The 18,348-nt window shown below is 44.7% G+C and overlaps 1 protein-coding gene across 3 annotated transcripts in view; it reads left to right on the forward strand.

Moving 5' to 3' along the window:
* Nucleotides 1–18,348, forward strand: part of SH3PXD2A (SH3 and PX domains 2A) — a 257,272-nt gene that overhangs the window by 98,700 nt on the left and 140,224 nt on the right. For all 3 annotated transcript variants that reach the window (XM_050335381.1, XM_050335398.1, XM_050335388.1), the window contains exons 4-5: nucleotides 4,912–4,988; nucleotides 14,281–14,372. In XM_050335381.1, the coding sequence (XP_050191338.1) occupies nucleotides 4,912–4,988; nucleotides 14,281–14,372 (169 nt within the window). The remainder of the gene's footprint in view (nucleotides 1–4,911; nucleotides 4,989–14,280; nucleotides 14,373–18,348) is intronic.

An 18,348-nucleotide genomic window follows, 5' to 3' on the forward strand; every position in this document is an offset into this window, starting at 1 on the left:
GTTGTCGGGGGTTTGTGTCATATTTGATTGCAGACCTGTGCCTCTTTGGTGTATAGAAATATTAATAAGGAGTAGAAGCCATCATAAAAATACTTGAGCAGTAAAATGGTTTTAGTTACACTGGAGGAAGCTGCTTGCCCCAAACAGAGAACCTGTAACTGCACAAGGGCTGAATTCTGTATTCTTTTTTACCAATGCAGCCCCAGTGTAAGGGCAGAAAGCGTCTGACCTCATCTCATAAGCAGACTTCTCTGAGAAGTTCATCTAAGGTTGAACATATTGCTTGGCAATATATACAGATCTGGCACCTCCCAGGTTTTCAGGTAAAAAAAAAAGTAGAGAATCAACAGCACAATAACAAGAACATAAAGAGGCAGAAGCAGGAATTCTTTCTGATTCTTAAGAGACAGAACTGACAAAACCTCCACAGCTGGAGTTTCTGTAGTCAGAGGCAGCACATGTCTTTTTAAACATAAATCAGATGAGATATAAGAGTATTATTAATGCTTCCCATTAGTCTTCAGGCTGTCTGCTGCTGAATATTTATCATGTGGCTTGCTTCACGTGCTGCATTCTGAAGTGTTCAAATAGAAGATTAAATGTGAATATGCATTTGTCCATCATCCCTTTGAGCGTGGGTTTGTTATCTTCCTAATCTCTGACAGACGCTCTTTGCATGAAACAACTGGTGTCCTTAGACCAATCCATCACCCAGATGTACCTTGAAATGAGACTCAATCTCAGCAATCAGAGAGCAAGACCAAGAGGTGGATCTGTTGTCTTGATATATTTGTAAAGGAGCTAACAGCAATTTCCCTGTCTCTTTGTTGCCCCTGCCGCGGCTGCCGCTCACTGCCTGGCTCTAAAAGAGCAGCCAAGCTGGCAGCTCAGGGCTGAGCCACTGGCACTGGCTAGTGAAGACATCTCTAGAAGGTCTTGAGGCCTAGATATGCTGTACCTCTCCTTGGCAGTGAAAGGGGTGATTGGGAGTTGGGGTGCATTTTAGCTGGTTCGCTCTTGGACCTCATTTGTTAAAAATCTGTGTTACTCTAAGTATGAGGTCGTGCAGGAACAGAGGATGCCTTTAAGCTTGAAGAATCAGCAGTGGCCAGATAGACAGTCTCCTGCATAGCTTTATTATTCCCACTTTGTGCACCCGCTGTGTATACAGGAGGAAACTTGGGTCTTGTGAGAGAAGAGGTGTGTGGTCGTGGAATTAAAGACTACATCTCTCTCTCTCTATGTATATATACATACAGGGAGATGAAGGGATGACTTAAGATGTCCTCTACTCTGCTAAACATGATACTCTGCCTCTTATCCGCATTAATTTCCTAGGAATAATATTTTCTTTAAAGAAAAAAGGATAAAAATAAATATTGTTATCCTGCATTAACAGCAGGGCTGGAGCCCTATGTTTTTCCCACGTCTTTCTTTCCAAGTGCTGCTGTCCTTGGAGGCCTTCCTAACATGTGCCAGACCTCCCTTGGCCCTGTCAAAGCCTGGCACACCGGTGAATGAAATATTTGCATGAGGCAGCGCCGTCTCATGTAACATCTAAATTCCCATCTGAATCCAAGGCACAATTCCTGTTCACTTCCTAGCTGGGCTGCAGCATGGTTAAAAAGCCGCTCATCCTTCTGTAAAGTAGGGTTGTAGTGCCTGAGGAGGCTTAAAAGAGCTGCAGGAAAATTCAGGAAAGCGGAAGCAGCACTGCATGTACTTGCGTAGAATAGATCCCTTCCTTAGAGATGTGGCTTTTCCCAGAGGAAAAGCCAAGTGGCACATAAACCACTACTCCACCCTCACAAGGAAATTGCCTGGGCTGTTCTGCATTCATCGGCCACCCCGGGACTTCCCCGCCTCATGTTTGTTGTGGGTGAAACGCTCCCTTCCACTGCCATGCTGAGGGCTCCTCGCTGGCTCTGACGTGCCCCTGCTGCTCTGCTGTCTGCCTTCTCATTGTTTCTTTGGGGTGACCCCACCTACCTTGTTAGGCAAAGTTTTCCACGGATAGGGTCTGCACTCACTTGGAGAACGTAAAGAGTGTACAACATGGATTACCTTCCTTTTCCAGTCCCGATGGGACCTCCCTTGCTTTGGGGGAAGACCAGGACTAATAGGGGAACTGGAGAAAGCAGTAGGAACTTTTTCTGGATCTGCAGTGGTTTCTGCTGCTTGGTCCTGATGGTTTTGCCTGAGCTTCTCTCAGCACAGTCTGTCTTACCAGACAGACATTTGGAAAGTTGTTCCTCCTTAGGCATGCTTCAGTACGTGTCAGTGAAACTTCTTTGAGAGGGGGTCCCTCCTTGATGCCCAAAAGAACTGGATGTGCTTGCAGAGTGTCTTTGTTTCTCTTCTTGCATTTTAATTTGTTGACTGCTACTCCATGGTGGTCTAAAATACTCAGCCTCCTCCAGATCTCAGCTTTGAATGCCATACTGTTCTAAGCAGCTACGGATCTTCTCCACAGGCCTCACGGAGCCTTTTCCAGCTTCTGGTAGTAGAGGGAAGATCTTTCTTTTATTGAAGGGATAAAAATGGAAGCACCTTCTGGGCTTTGTTTTGTTGTAACACCACAGTTGTCCTGATACTTTCCATCTCCATTTAAGGACTGAATTAGGATTCATCATATCCTGGGGTCTTTTTTGTACTCTGTTTAATATAACATTCTGTATTATTACTTTTAGGAAAGCTGAGTTGCATTTACAGGAGATCTTTAATGTGTTTAAATCTTTGGTTCCTTAATGTTTTTGTATGGTCACTGGTTCAGCTTTAGACTCATGGCTTGAACTGAAAACAGGAAAGCCAGTAAGTGAGAATGTTTCCAAAATGTCACTTTCTCTTTGCAGTCTATTTATAAAAGTTGCAAAAAAATACCAAGATCTCCCACACCAACATTTCTGGAGCACTGAGAAAGGAACTAATCTTTTCTCTACAGCTACGCCTACATCCCTTCCCTCCAAAAAAGCAGCTTACTCTAGTTTCACAGTACAAGTACACAATGGCCCTCAAGGCTATCAGAAATGTTTTAGAAGGGCAGGTAATTCCTCTCCAGACAGAGAAGCAGGAAAGCAGGAATGTTTTGGTGTGTCCAGAGTGGATCAGTGCAGGGAGATGGGAGTGCCACTTTACTCCTCAAGCAACTTTTCACTAAATTGCTCAAGCCCAGATGAGCATCTCAGACACCAATTGAAGGTTTCCCCTGTGCTCTCTGACCTCATGGCATCACAGCCTACAGGGATGGCTCAACACTAGCTTAGTAATGAGATAACCACAGGGAACCCAGAGAGATAAATTTATGGCACCAGGAAATGGCTTTACCTCACAGGACAAACTGTTTTGTTGCCAGAATTGGGGATGAAGATAAACCACTTTCTCCTGTCTGAAACAAAAGGCTTTAACACTTTCTAGATTAGCAGCTATGTAGGAAAAGGCAACCAAAAGGGGCAGTGTCTCGGAGGGTTTAGAGCCTCTGCTACTGGACTCTTAAGGGCTGTAATTTCATTAACCTCTCAGCTTGTGTAATCATGACAAAGTCAAAGCCACGTATTCAGATTTTGGATCTGATTTGATTTCCTAGTCCAATTTCTTATCTCATGATCTATGGATAAGTATCTTATTTGCCTGTTGGCAGAAGAAGTTTGGAGCAGGGAGTGGTATATATGTCGAGGGTTTTTTTACATGGACATTTCATGGACTAAATAATGCTGGCAGATACTATTTTCTTCCACCACAAGGAGAACATATAATTTATTCTTGTCTCGTTACATTAAAAGAAATACAGCACAAAAGGAAAAGGGAAGAAAATCACCAAAAAAGGATATGAAGATATAATCCTTTCTAGCCAAAAAAATACCAACTCTATGACATCCTTGTGTGTGGGGAAACTCAGCTCCTAGATTATTTTGATAAACTTTGTTACAATCAGTTTCACACAAACCCCAGTCGTTTATTTAATCTTAACTGCTTGCAGAAATGTCATCCAGTAAGGACATGGAGATTATTTTTTTTTAGTTTCAAAAAAAGAGTTTGTTTATTTTTCTTCTATTATTTGGTTTCTCTCTGCAGATTTATAAGGGCTCTGTCACTAACAGCCTTGTATTTGCTTGTGAGCTGGGTGTGCTGTTTGCCTGCCTGAAAGGGCAGGAGCATCCACAGTGGGAGGCAGCTGATTGGGAAGTAGGTGGAGCCTACCCACCCCAGCAATGCTTCCTGCACAGCCAGCACGAACCTGCCAAAGTAACCCTGAAGTAGTAGCGAGTCATAACAAACATAGTGTCGGTCCATTCCAGGATAGTGCCATCACTAAAAGGGAACCAAGTCCTTTTGTGTTATCTACAGGATGAAATCAGAAAAACTCCCCCTGTCCCATTACTCTCTATGTAGAGACTTCCTTCCGGTGGCTCATACAAGCAGGGCTTTGGTGGCAGTCACCAAGGGTTCACAGAGCTGCTGTGTCTTTGGTAGTTCTTGGCCATGTGCTGCATTTCCTGTGCAAACTTAAGGCCAGCAGCATCCAGCTTCAAGGAGTGCCATGGACGCTGCTGTAATTGCTGTTGTCCCACATCTCTCTGCGGCCTGCCCTGCAGTGCCTTTCTGTGCGGTTTGCTCTGAGGGCAGGAGTGGATCTGCTGCTCACACCTCCTTCAAGTGTGCCATCCTGTGTGACTTGTAGTGATGGGGGGCTGCACTCACACAGAGCTGCAGCTGTGTGAACCTCTCAAGCAATGGGACTTCTCAGCTGGGAACATAATGGGGTTGCAGAGCTCGGCCGCTGGCACTGCCAACAGCCACGGTTGGAGCCAGGGATGGAACCCTGTCTGCTGACCCTTCTGCTTGGTGCTGTTGTGCTATCCCACATGGCAGCGGATGCCCCTAACCTTCCACTTTCATCTGTTCCCTCCTTAGGCAAGATCCTGTTCCGGAGGAGCCACGTCCGAGACGTAGCTGTGAAGAGGCTAAAACCCATCGACGAGTACTGCAGGGTAAGAGCTCTGAGGAGTGCCGGGCAGCCCTGATCTGTGGGGGCTCAGTGCTGGGCTTTCCCTGATGGATATTGCTGACAGGCAGTGTGTCGAGTCTAGCACAGGGAAGATGGTTCTTCCCAAACACCACCAAGACTAACAGGGCAGGTGGAACCAGGACGCCGTTTGCTCCCAAGGTCCTTGTAGCATTTTTCCATGCAAACTTTATGCACTAGGTTGATGCCTCATTTTCTCAGTAAAGGCTCTAAGCCTCATCTGCCCTAAATGTGGATTTTATTTCTACATCAGCCAGGATGATTCAGGAGTTGAGCAGGCAGAGAAGCACAACTAAGATGATGGTTTTTTCTGTTTCCTGTCTGTCTGTCCCCGAGTGCCACATGAGGACAGTGCTGGCTGGTGCAGCACTGAGGGTGGACCAGTGTCTTCCAGGAGTGCTGCTTCTGATGAGTGAAAGCCTGGAAATTTATTGCAGGACAGAAAAGCACAGCTCTGTTGAGAAGAATATTAAGTCACCTAATCTTTCCTTTCTAGCCTAGAGTTTATGATATGATGATAATTAATCCTCCATCAGTAGATTAAAAGTTGTTTCTAAGCAAGGAGGATTCCCAGGTTTTGTAGAAGTGTTAAGCACGTCAGTGCATAATTTAAACCGGAGACTTCCTCTCTTATTTCCCATGAGGTTTTCTTTCCATTTTTGGAAAGCCAGAGGAGCAGGTGGAGGGGAAAAAAATGCACTCCCAAGAACTTCTCCAGTCAGACATTTGCTCCTGCAAAATTGGAAGCAGATTGCCAAAGTGCCTGAGGCATGCTGGGGGCTGGTGGTGAAACCCATGCCATCTGCACCCCCGGGGCAAGGAAGCTTCATTAAAGTCTTATCTCATAAGATCAGGCTTTTTTGTGTGACAATTAACGCACTGTCTTCCTGCTGGGAGCTGAATGGCTCTCTTTAAAATATGCAGGGTTTCCCTGAGTCCCCAGCCGCCTCCTTCAGACAGGAACTGCTGGCGACAGGAGCGGTGAGGGCTGGCTGATGTCAGGGTTCACCCAACAGATGCGTGGTGGAGAAAGCAGTGACTTGTGCTGTGGGGGCAGCCAGTTCTCTGTCACCCCCTTGTCTGTGCTCCAGACAGACCTGCCCTGACCCGGCCGAGCCTGCTGGTGCTCCACTGGTCATGGCCGAGGGATGTGTAGTGGCATCGGCTGCTGGCACATTTGCTGACACTGAGGTGCTGGGATTTCTGCTCTCATTTCCTTTCTTCTCTTCTGGAGAAGTCTGGCTCAGGTCACAGAAGCATAGAATTATAGGATAGTTTCACTTTGGTTCAGATCTGCTGCTGCTGCCCAGACATGGCTGGATGCTTCCCTGAAGCCAAGCTGTTTACTTAATCTGTGTATTAATAGGTGCTGATTTTGTGAACATAAACCCAACCAGGTCGGAGTAACCCAGTTTCTCCCAGCCCAGCATTTCCCTTTTCCAGCAGCAGTGACAGTGGTGCTCAGCACTGAGTATGACAAACCTATAATGACTTCTCCAGAATATTCTTCTCATGTGTTTGTTGTGCCTGATGTAGTGTCTTTTTATTTCATTTGTGTATAACTGTAATTTGTATTTAATTTGCCTCAGTACTTCAAAGTAGAAGGTGCTTAAATCTGGATGGGATTGGAGAGCAAGGCTTATAGTCACTCAAAAGCTTGATCAGGAGTTGCATCTCATGTCTGTGTGAGTGCTTCAAGAGGGCTACATCCTCCATAGTGTCTTTCTGCATGGGGTGTCAGGCCTTTAAAGAAAGAAGGCCCTGGCTAACTCTTCCATTCCCCAGGGATGTGTCTTGTTGGAGAGTGTATGACCATGGTTGTGACTGAGTTGGGCTGCAAGTGGGTTAGCCCTTCAACCAGTGCTGGAAAGTAAAGGACTGCCAAGCTTTTTTTACCCATTCTTTGCATTTGACTCTAAATTCATGCCTGGACATTACTTTATGTCCAGTATGGATGATAGATAGGTCTGTGCCCACTCTTCAAAAACAGTATAGAAGTAACTGTGATGTCCTGCCTGTCATCAGATCCACTTATGAGCTGATTTCTTTGCCTTTTGCTACATCTTCCTGCTAATTACAGAGAGTAAATGAAGATGATAGCTGGTCACACCATTGTCTGGCACAGGACATACCCAGTAGTTTTTAAACCACACCACATAGTTGGCAACCTGTGTAAATAGAGGGACCTGAGAATTGCAACTCATACCTCTCCCAACCTTTAGAAGTCTCACAGTTTATGAGAAGAGTTTTTCTTTTGAACGTTTATGGTTCATCCAATTAATGTTTCTTCAGAGAATATTGCCATATGTTATTGCTGTTCCAAACCTGCCATAGGATATGGAAGTCCACAAGACTGAAAATAATATGAAAATCAGGCACTATACATCAAAGGTACAAAGAACTTAGGAAAACAGCTTGCAGGAGAGATTCGTGGCACAGTGAGGTCGGTGGTAGTTCTGCTACTGACCTTCTGTGAGGACAGAGTTTCATCTCTGGGGCTTAGCAAAGACTCAAAATTCAGAAATACCTTCACTGAAGGACATCACTTACAAGGTTTCTGGGAACATGGCCTTTGTAACCTTTCCATTCTGATATGAAGTTATCCAGGAATGACCAAAAACTGGGAATTGTGAATAGAAAATTAGGTGATGAGTCTGAACCAAAGTGGCCTCACTTTACCAGCTACAGGGTTTCTCTCCCTTCAGCTATACTACAGAGACAACTTGAGTGACTTGCTTAGCTCCAGTGCTAGTTTATGGAAAGCTGAAGTGAAATTTAATGAATCCTCTCTTGTTGTAAGAAGACAAAATATTTTTTATAAAATAATATTGCTCACTACTATTTCTTACCCTGTACTGGCGCATGTGCATGACTCAAGAGTGGGATCATGCCCACCTCTTGGGAAGTGTTACCCATTTTCTGCATTTCATCCCCTGTCCAGTAGGCATTTTGACTCATTAGAGAATTGTATAGAACTGTAGAGCAAGAGCATTATTTTGATATGTTCAGTTCTGCTTCTGTAAGGGTTCAAAGCTTAATGTCCCATGCTAGTCCTAAAATGTGTAGGCTGACAATTTTGAAAAATTTAGAGAATTATGCTGGAATGATGTGGGTGAAGTTGATTGAATAAATCTGCAATGGGATAATAAAACGAATACATGAAACAATAGACCTCTGTCCACTGGAATCTGTGAGGAAGCAAAGGACAGAGGCAGGTTCCACATCCAAAGTTCATGGTAATTTTTTTGCAAGATGAGGGTCCTCCATCCGTTTCACCTGTCCTGGAAAGACAAAGTACAGATGGACTCTGGTAAATGAAGGGTGCAAATGTTTGACCATTTGTTGTTTTTGCAGACTGTCTCTGTCAGAGCCTGGTGATTTGCATGGCTGAGAAGCAGGTTTGACTCCTGCTGTGTGGATGTGTTTGTTGTTCCTGTGCTGCTGGGCACAGGAGCAGGGACAGCAGAGGCTGTCTGAGAATTTGTGGGGATACTTGACAGCAAGGGGAGGTCCGCAGAATGTTCCATACCAAGGGCATGATCCCTCTGGCCCTCTGTACCACTCATGCCTGGGTGACTCCTCATTGCATTGTACCAGCTTAGAGAAATTCCATCAGAGAGGTGACTAGGCCAGAGATTTTCCTAAGGCTGCAAGAAACTTTGAAGTTGCAATGAAAACAGGAGGAGTGGGATACACAGGGGAAGATTTCCAGAAGCTGTTCGTCTGTAAACATGAAAGTGCAGGATCTGGATATCTTTACTGGTAACCTGAGTGAGTTACCAAACAAACTGTGTTTTCCCAGTGTGCTGCCCACTGGAATTGGTATCTCTGGATGACTTCCCTTTTAACTGTAGGCTTGGAATTAGTTTAGTGTGATTTAAGGTCTTCTGGGCTCGTTGGGCTTGATTTTCTTAACCTGTTTAGGAATTTTTGCCAATGTGAAAGAAAGGGCAAATTCATAGGCCTCCTTTCCCAGTGGTATTTCATTTATGAACCTTTTGATCTCCCAAACAACCTCTGGTGAGTGTTTGTCCAGTATGTACCATCCTGTGTTCAAGAAAGACCTCTCAGGTCGGTGGTTCACAAAAATACCAATCTTTCCTTACCCAACTCCCTGGGAAGATTCTGGCCAGCATTTGCTGACTTGTGTATTTGTGCATGTTGATCCTAATTGAGGGAAGCATCTTTGTGCAGGGAAGATCTTAAGATTTAAAGTCCCATTGTCACAAACATTTACCTGGATTTGTCACATGCCTTCATGTTTTTCCAACTGGATGTGGCTTTAAGTAGAAGCTTAGAGGTTTTCTGTAGTGAGGCTTGAGTACTCGAACAGACACCACCTAAATAAAAATTAAATGAGCAAGTCACATCCATTCCAGGAAGTACTGGTCATTCCTTTATTAATGTTCACTATTTGAGAGACCATACTTCAAAAACATAATTACCTCCCTCTTGGTCTCTCGGTCATGCCTTTCTGTCAAGGTTTAATTCTTGAACCTGTCGAGACAGGTACACAGACATTTTTCTTTCTATCCATTGCACAACTAAGTTAGTGTTCATTGAATATGGAGTGATAGTCCCAGTCAAGAATGAGAGTTTAAATGAAATACCTTCAAACTTTATCTGTATTTTTTTAATCTACGTTTCAGAATCCTGATGCACTTTGACCGGCTGCAGTTATGAGGGTTAGGTATTTGCAACACCCTTCTCAGCTCCTGGAGTGGGGCCTGGCTTCTGGTCCTTCCATGCCAGAAGCCCTTACATGTTCCACTTACTTCCAAAACTCTGCACCCACTTTCCTCCTTCCCTCAGCTCTTTATTTATTCCCACTTCTCCAGTCTGAGTCACTACCATGCACTCCTCATCCACCTCTCTGCCTGACTATCAGTGTTTGCCATCCACCCTCCATAGTTCAGTGCTTTAATTCAAGCTCAGAGTTACCTGAGGCTCTCAACCAAACAGAAGGTGTTTTCACATAGATGAAACAATTTATTTCTTTGTCCTGAGAACTTATCTATTTTAATTGCACCTTCCCCCTTGCTGGACTCATGACCATTCCCAAACATCTGGCACTAGTGATTAATGTTAATGAAAATTATAAACAATGGAGAACTTACATGAAAAGTCAGAGAGTCATAACCATGCATTACTGTGAGCTGACTCTGTATTTGTGTGCAGAGCTGGACATTAGGGATCTAAAAGCTGTGCATCTGAAGTGCCTCAACAGACTGTGTGGAGGCAATCAGTGATTCATCCCGTCAAGAGCCAGACATCCATAGAGAGGTAGACAAAGCACCCCCTGAAGGTGCTTTCTCTAATGATTATACAAAAGCTGATAGACTAGTGTGACCAGTCTCCCATTTAAGATGCATGAAGTTCAGTGGGGTGAATATCATTCTCTACCTGTGTACACACACACCTACACATGTGCTGTTTATCCGTCCATATACATGTCTGTAGTCAGTTTTTTGTAAATGTATCTGCACAAATGCAACCCACAGCACTCAATGCATCGTTACAAGTACCTGCAGGGTTTTACACACGTGTGCCTGTGTTCCATGAAGCCTTTGAGCTGTTATACAGTCCCACAGAGCCCTTTCCAGTTCATGTAACCTTAAGCCATGAACCCCTGCCTGCACTTGGTGCTCTGTTGGCTCCGAATGCCGTGTGTGGCACCCAGCAGCCTTCCTGCAGCTGGGCTGGTGCTGTGTGAGCAGCCAGCCCTCCCCAGCACCGAGGGCTGCCTGCTCATGCCCTGCCTGATGATACAGCTTCTCGAGTCATCCGCTCTGTGAGACTGTCTGTAACCTGTAATATAGAGAGACAGGCATCATTCCAGGCTGAAATAGCACATCCAAGCCTGTCTCCTGAGGAGCACGTGAGGGCTGAGCAGCGCACGTCCGCCTTTGCACACCGAGCAAGGAAACACGCTGTTACTGATAATACTTGATGGCTGTGCAAGGCTGAATTCTGCTCGCTGGCGCTTTTTATCTCTCACCTTTCCTGTGCAAGTTCCTTGCTGTTTCTGGATGCTTGCTGTTTGTAGCTGTGTGCATTTACCTCTGGTTTCCACATCCCCAGAAGAATGTCACTTCCTGTCCTTTCTGTCCTTTCACCATCTGTTTTCCTCTTTGTCTTTAGACTTCTCTCCTTGGCGCTGTAATGTTTCCGTCAGGCTGTTGCAGCTCTGTCTTGCTGGAAATGCCAGAAACTTGCATTTTCCCCTTTCAGAGTAACAGTGGTGTCCCTCATCCTCTGAATGCACTTTTTGTTTGCTTGCTGGAATCCCATTGGCCTTAGCTTGTTCCTGGGCAGATGTTGTGTATTTGCTGAAGACACATTTGTTTCTCTAAAGAGCCTTGCTTCTCCCTGCTGCTATCCAAAATTAATAGATGAATTCTGACTGGTTTTATACTCTTGTTTGCACTTTTTTACCCTTTCATACCACTTCTTAGGGTTTTGTTCCTTAAGAAAAACAAGTAAAAATTGATGGGCTGGACTATACACCTGAGCTTCCCAAAAAACACGCAATGGCAAGTTACTATGGGGTGGATTTCAGTCCATCTCTCTGCACAGGGTTGGAAATTGCAGCACTTTGGGAGATGATTCAGAAGCAGGAGAGCCAGCCCTGCCCTGGGGTGGGAAGGTGGATGGCTGGATGTGGAAATTACTTTGGCTGATTTTTATCCATTCCCTGCAAAGGACTGGAGTCCTGGAGGTGCTTTTCAGTTATCCCCCTTCATCTCAGCAGGGCCACAGTGCTTCTGGAGATTTCCAGGCAGCCAACCACTGATTCAGGGGATTCAGATTTCCTAAAGCTTCCCTTCATTTAGAAATTAAAAATCTCCACAGCAGCTTGGTAGAATTTGTGTTCCTTCATCACTGAAAACCCACTCTGTGGTCCAGCTCAGTACTGATATGTGGAGCTTGGTCCTTGGGAAGGGTGAGCACCTGTGACCTGTAGGGAAGTGGTGACTCTTTGAGAGGTGTCTGATGTCCGAGACCCCCCGCCATGGGTACAGCTCGGGTATTTGTGTTTCTCTAGTAATGATACGTATCATTTGCAGTGCTTGCTCTTGCCCCATTGACTGTGCAAGATCGAGTCCTTTGGGATTTTAAAACACACTGTAGATATTGAATATCTGAGCCTCCTAACCTTTCTGCAGATTAGGTAAGTGTTATTGCTCAGCATTGTAAGGGGGTAACTGAAGATGTATCCCAGCTGAATTTGATGGAAAGAGGTTAAAGTAACCTGTCCTAACCAAGAAGGGCGTTAGTAATAGAGCCATTGCTAAATCTCAGCCCCATCCACTGTCGGTTAGACAGTATTGCTTCACTGTGTACATCTGTCTCCTGCTTGAGATGCAAATGAATAAAACATGCTTTAATGTTGTCTATGTCCTTGTTAGTCCGTGTGCTGAGGCATTTCTCTTTCAACATGCTGGGATCATTACTGCTCCTGGGCAGTTCCTGACGTTCCAGTGTTACTCCTGGTTTGCCAGCTGGATTCATGTGTTTATGTACAGTAGAAATAAGAGCAGAGAACTCTCACCTTTGCTGCACTTTTAGGCAAGATTGAACAGACAGGAGTGGGGACCAGGGCATCCTTAGTTCTCATAAAAGTGCTTGAGTTTTCCTGCTGTTACATTTCATCCTGTGTTAGTGCAGCAGTCAGTAGTGCATGCCCCAGCACTTGGACCCACTAAGCTGTTGCCCAGCTTCTGTATCTGGTGCTGCTTCCTCATTGCAAGGCATCTTCTTCTGCTCTATAGTGCAGTTCCATGAGACCAAGGGCCAGGACCTCATTCTTCACAGGCCTAGTGATACCAGATGCATTTTCCTAGTGTTTTTATGTCATCCCTCCACCAGGGAAAGGAGAGCTGTAGGTGTGGAAGCACTTGACTTTGAATTTCTGATCACCTCAAAAAAAGACACCGTCATCTAATACTGGAGACCTGCAGTTTCAGAGCAGTATTTTTTCAACTCTTTTCCTTCATATCCCCAAGCAAAAGTGGACTTGGAAACAAATCTAACCACTTTCTAAAGCCTGGTTAAAAACAGCTGTGAGGGTAACCAACTGCCCTGTCCTGTCTTTGTGCTTTGGCTGGGCCTTCTGGTGTGTCTGACCAAGATCAGTCAGATGTGTCATGGTTAGTATAACCTGTTTGCCCTAATGCATCTTCATTTAGCTCTGGTGCAGTTTTTCATCCATCTTTCAAGATTGTTTGTCCTACTTTCAACTAGCAGAAGAGCCAGACAATCTAATTTTGTCAAACAGGTTTACAGCAACTCTAAGAAGCTTGGTCTATATTTAACCTGTGGCCTATTTTCAACATAACACAGGAGGAGGTGAAGTCCAGCCTCTTTTCTGCTCCTACTTGACATTTCTGGAGGCAGTCTCAGAGTCCCCCCATGTGGGCTGGGGACAGCTCTTTGGCCTCTTTTGGTACCACCAGGCTATAGATTCTGAAGAGCAAATTCATAGCATGTTTCTGCCTTGTATGCATTTGTCTTGTTTTAAAGTCTCACTTTCCAGTACACTTCGACATAGTGTAGTTGGCTGTACATAACTGTTGCTGAACATGACAAGCACAGTGTACCTGTGCCGTGGCAAGTGCCTGGACATTGTTAGCCAGGATGTGCTGTAAAACCTTCTTCATGCAGAAATAGCCTCTCTGTGGTTTGGTTTTGTTTGGTTGGGGTTTTTTTCCAGACGCTTAATCAAACTTCCTTTCCTGTTAATTTAGGAGCAAAGTGTTGTTTGGTTTGGTTATGGGATTTTTTTTTTTTTTTAGCAAATGTCTGCTTTTTCTGTTGACAGTGCTTAATGGAAGCTTTGTTTTTCACTGCTTGAATTTGTGTGCATTGACATAAAGCCTGTAAGCCCGCTGATTGAGGTGCTATCCAGGCCCATGTCACAGAGACTGTCCCAGCCACAGAACTCTTATCTACTCAATGTCATGGTTTTGCACATGTGGACCAAATTCTGCTCTTGTTCACATGGCGGAAAAATTACATTGGCTGACTCTAAGAACCATTGCTTCTCTGAATTCATTGCATCCTACTTGACATTTGCAGTGAAGACATGATGTTTCCTTTCTTCTCAGGTAAGTAGCCAGGTGTGATGCTTTCTGTTAGTATTCCTTTCCTCCTGCCAGGACTGTTTTGCCTCATCTTGTTTGGTAGCTTAGATGTTTGAGGCCATGTTTTGAACTTGACTTCCCTAAGTGCTTCTCCCTCCGTGTTTTGTTTTACAGGCACTGGTTCGGCTTCCTCCTCATATTTCACAGTGCGATGAAGTCTTCAGGTTCTTTGAGGCTCGCCCGGAAGACCTTAACCCTCCAAAGGAGTAAGTGCTGTGATGGATTTCCAGTGCTGCCCAGTACATTTTGATTAGCTGGAAGGAAAAGATCATTTGTTTTTATTACTGGTGTAGGTGTGGGAACTGATTTTGTAGCTTTCAAGCACTACCTGGAGAATGCCCAGCAGTTACAACATCGGGTGTGTGGAGGACAAGGGAGTCAAGCAACCCTCAATCACAATTTTCAGCCATCCTCCACCCACCTTCACATTGTTTCTTGCTGATGGTTCTAATGAGGGAACCTCCCTGGCTTGTAGGTTTTTACCTGATAGTTATCACCAAGGAGTCATTTAGTTCCCAAAAGCATTGGCTCAATAGCAGGGGGAAATCCTTCCAGTAAGCACTTGGCTAATAATTACCAGCTGCTTCTTTAAATATACTCCTGCCCAGAGATACTTAGTTATCTGAAGGGAGGAAGACTGTGGTCCAGATCCAAAATTGTCTCTAGAGAGTCTATTCTTTCTAAGCAGGAAGCCAAGAAAAAGCAGACAAAAGATTTCCCATTAAACACATTAAACAGATTTGCAGCCTCTACCTTGCAGCAGACAGGCTGATTCATGCTGATGCAGTTAGGGTTCAGAGGACTAATTTATCCAGGGAAAGCGTTGGCAGAAGGGTATTTACAAGCAACAGTGCTGCCTTGCCTGGTATTTCCTTTTCTCCTTCATACTGAACAGGATGTTTTATTGTGGTCCATAATAAGATTTTAACTTGATCCCATTGTGTTTTTTGCTGCTTTGTTGCATGATTTGAAACTTGATTGCAGGCTGCATTACCGTAATTTGCTTTCTCTGGTGTTTGCACAGGCAATTGGATAAGGGGAAATGTATGTAAAGCTCTTGGGTTTTGGGCACTTAAACACAAGCAAACCTTTACTAAGTGGAAAGATTTGTATTGGCTTCAGCTCTCTGTTCCCATGGTGGTAGAAGGGAGAGAACCTTTACAATGTGATTTCCCAAACTTTGTCTCCTGCACATGCATGGTTTTATACAACGGGATGTATTAGCATAAAAACACCACTGCTGGTAAAGCTGACAGCAAAGTCTTTTTTGTTTCTTGAATGAGGAAAAGAGCAGTTTTTAAATCAAAACCTGGATAAAAAGCTGCTTTATTTTTGTTTCCTAGTCAGCCTTGTTTTAGAAAAATGTTTGGCATGAAAAAATACAGTTGCTTGTACATTGTTAAACATATATTGCAAACTTGGAAACCATTGCAACAAGGTAAGCCCACACTCTGAGACCTGCTGACTATCAGTTTTCACTTAGGGTCTGTAAGTATATTTGCAAAGGTTGCTTGGTCACACAACTACCCCCGATGCAGAGACGTGCCCATGGGCCAGGCAGAAACAGACACTCAGAAGATTAGTGAGGTCCCAAGAGCTACAGAGGAGTTCAGCTGGAGAATCTCAAATGGACACTGGGAGTCTGCTTTAAGCTCCTGACTCCTTTCTGTACTAATACAGATCTTACAGCGCCTCTGCAAGGCAGGGGATCGGCACCAAAGCCCACCCCAGACTTACACTGGTTGCTTTCCCTTTTCCCACCTACAAGCTGTTGAGGACCTTTTGCTGAGCTCCCAGTTTGACAGCCTTGCAGCAATTTTCAAGTTATCCCTTCACTCCCCTCCGGAAAAACAAAAAAAGACTAAATGTTCTCAGCCCAAGCCTTGCATCCTATTCCAACCTAGTAATAAGTGTGATTTATTTCCCTGGAAAATGTAGAGCAATAACCTGATTAAATCTCGCTTCACTAATGTCTGCAAGACATTAATCTAGCTGGGTTTAAACAAATCCTACCTCGTCTTCTGTAAGCAAACAGATCTTAGAGAAGGTGTCTAAGGTTTCTGCTGGGAGTGCTTCACAAAAGATGTATTGTTGAAACTGAAGATTAGTCTCTACAAAAAGATGATGTAAAAGCCAACGGAAACATCTCAGTGTTTTTCTTCTATGAACTGAGGGGGAAGGGAGGAGATCTGAGGCTCACTGGACCACTGCGTAGGGTCCGGGGGAAGGACACCTCCAGGGCTATTCTGAACCTTAGCAGGCACTGCAGGAAGGAGCACAATCAGCCAGAGAAATCCCAATTTATTCACTCATTATATTCTGCCAAGCCCCTCCAGAAACAGTGGTCCAGTGATGCCCAAGCCCTAGGAATTCAGTCGTCCCTGGGCCTTGTGGTCCATCATTCATCTCACTGGGGGTGGTAGAGCTGTAGCCTGGGGGCAGCATCTAGACTGTCCTAATTATTTCATTTATTTCTTCAGCTGCTTCTTTTAGCCCTCAGTGCAGAGCTGGTTTGTATGTTGATCTATCAGCATAGACATGGCACTGATCTTGCTGGGTTGAAGAACAAGAAGCAAGGGAGGGCAGGACAGAATAGCCTGTGCTGCCTTCATGTCTGTGTGCACAATGAGATGATCTTTAGTTTCACGTTGACTTACTCAGTTTTTCTGCAGCTGCCTGGCCTCATAAGACAAAGCTTGACCTGGAGTTTAATTAACTGATTTTCAGGAGTGTAGCCTTAATCCCATGGGCCTTTGGGTTGCTGATCCCAGAGAGTCCATGTCTGCAGAGCAGTGATAGAGCATATGCTTCCAGACAGAAGAACATGGAAGCTTAAACTTCAAGGGAGGAGGCACAAAAAAGTCTGGTTTACCTCACAGCTGGGATGTGAGAGAGGTATCCATGCCTTTAACTGCTGATCTGTGACTTGGGGTGATGCACTACTCTGTGTATTGGTGCAGTAATTCAGCTGCAAAGCTGTGCCCTTCACTCCTGTTCTTCTTGTCCTGAAAGAAACCCAAATTCCCCTGTTGTTCTTTAGGCACTTTTACAAATGCGTTGCTGGCTTCTTCCTTACAATCCCTCATCTGCCCTACCCTTGCCTCCTCCCTGCTTCCTTGTGCAGTCATCTCTGGGTTATGCCGTGTTTGGCTTGCTGGCTGCTCCCTACAGAGTCATTTCCTACTGCTGCCTGCTCTGATTGCCCTCAGTGCTGAGCAGCACACACAGTCCAGCTGTAATAAAAGCAGGGCTTTCCCAACACTGTATTAATCCGGCCAATTTGTTCGGTTGGATTCACAGCTTAGGTTTTCTGTTTCCTGTTTTGGTGATGATCCAGGCTTTCGAGTCCTGTGACAATAGGCAGAAGGTATTCCTTTCAGCCCATTAAATGTCTCCTGGGTACAGTAGCTTACAGGAGGAGAGCTGGAGACATGTCTCAAGAAATCTCGGTGTTTGAACTGGCTGACAGTCTCCTCTGAGCCTGCTGCTGCCTATGGAAATAGCTCCAGGTCAGATAGCTTCCAACAGCAGGTTTCCTTAATGCTGCATGGGACAGACCATAGGAGGACACTGAATTCCTCTGTGGAACGGCCTGGGAGCTCCCTTTTCAAGGAAGCTTCAGGCCACAGGAGCACTGATGAGCAAGGCAGGGTTTGGAGCTCCAGTACCAGTGTTCCCAGGGCAGCTGCTTCACTCCACTCTGTGAATTAGCTGCAGAGGAATCAAGCATCAAACCTTCGACTCTGATACAGGAGGAGCAGCCTTCAACTGCTTAGGTTTCTAATGTGTGGCATTTTAGTGTTTGAGCAAACATCAGTGTCTATAGGCACACGGCTGGGCTTGTGTCTTTTACCATGCCCATGTAAGGACCAGATTCTGTGCATGGGAAGAGACAATGCTATGGGAAGAGACTTTGTAAAGTGAGAAGGAAGTGTATTTTTATTTTATTTTATTCTTTTTTTATGAAAGCCATTCATTTACTGGATACTTCTGTTAATAATTATAATTACTGATAGCTAAAACAGAGGTGGATTAATTTCAGATTTCTACTGGGGATTTAAATTCAAGGCTGAGGTCAGGCCAGGGCTCACAGTCAATAAACAAAACCTCAGAAACCAATTTTTTTAATGGTTCTTTTTTACTAGAAATAACAGAAGTATCCAAAGAGTAGGATTAATCAAT

The sequence above is a fragment of the Myiozetetes cayanensis genome, unplaced genomic scaffold (assembly GCF_022539395.1).
Source record: "Myiozetetes cayanensis isolate MyiCay16 unplaced genomic scaffold, myiCay2020 scf10, whole genome shotgun sequence".
Lineage (NCBI taxonomy): Eukaryota > Metazoa > Chordata > Aves > Passeriformes > Tyrannidae > Myiozetetes > Myiozetetes cayanensis.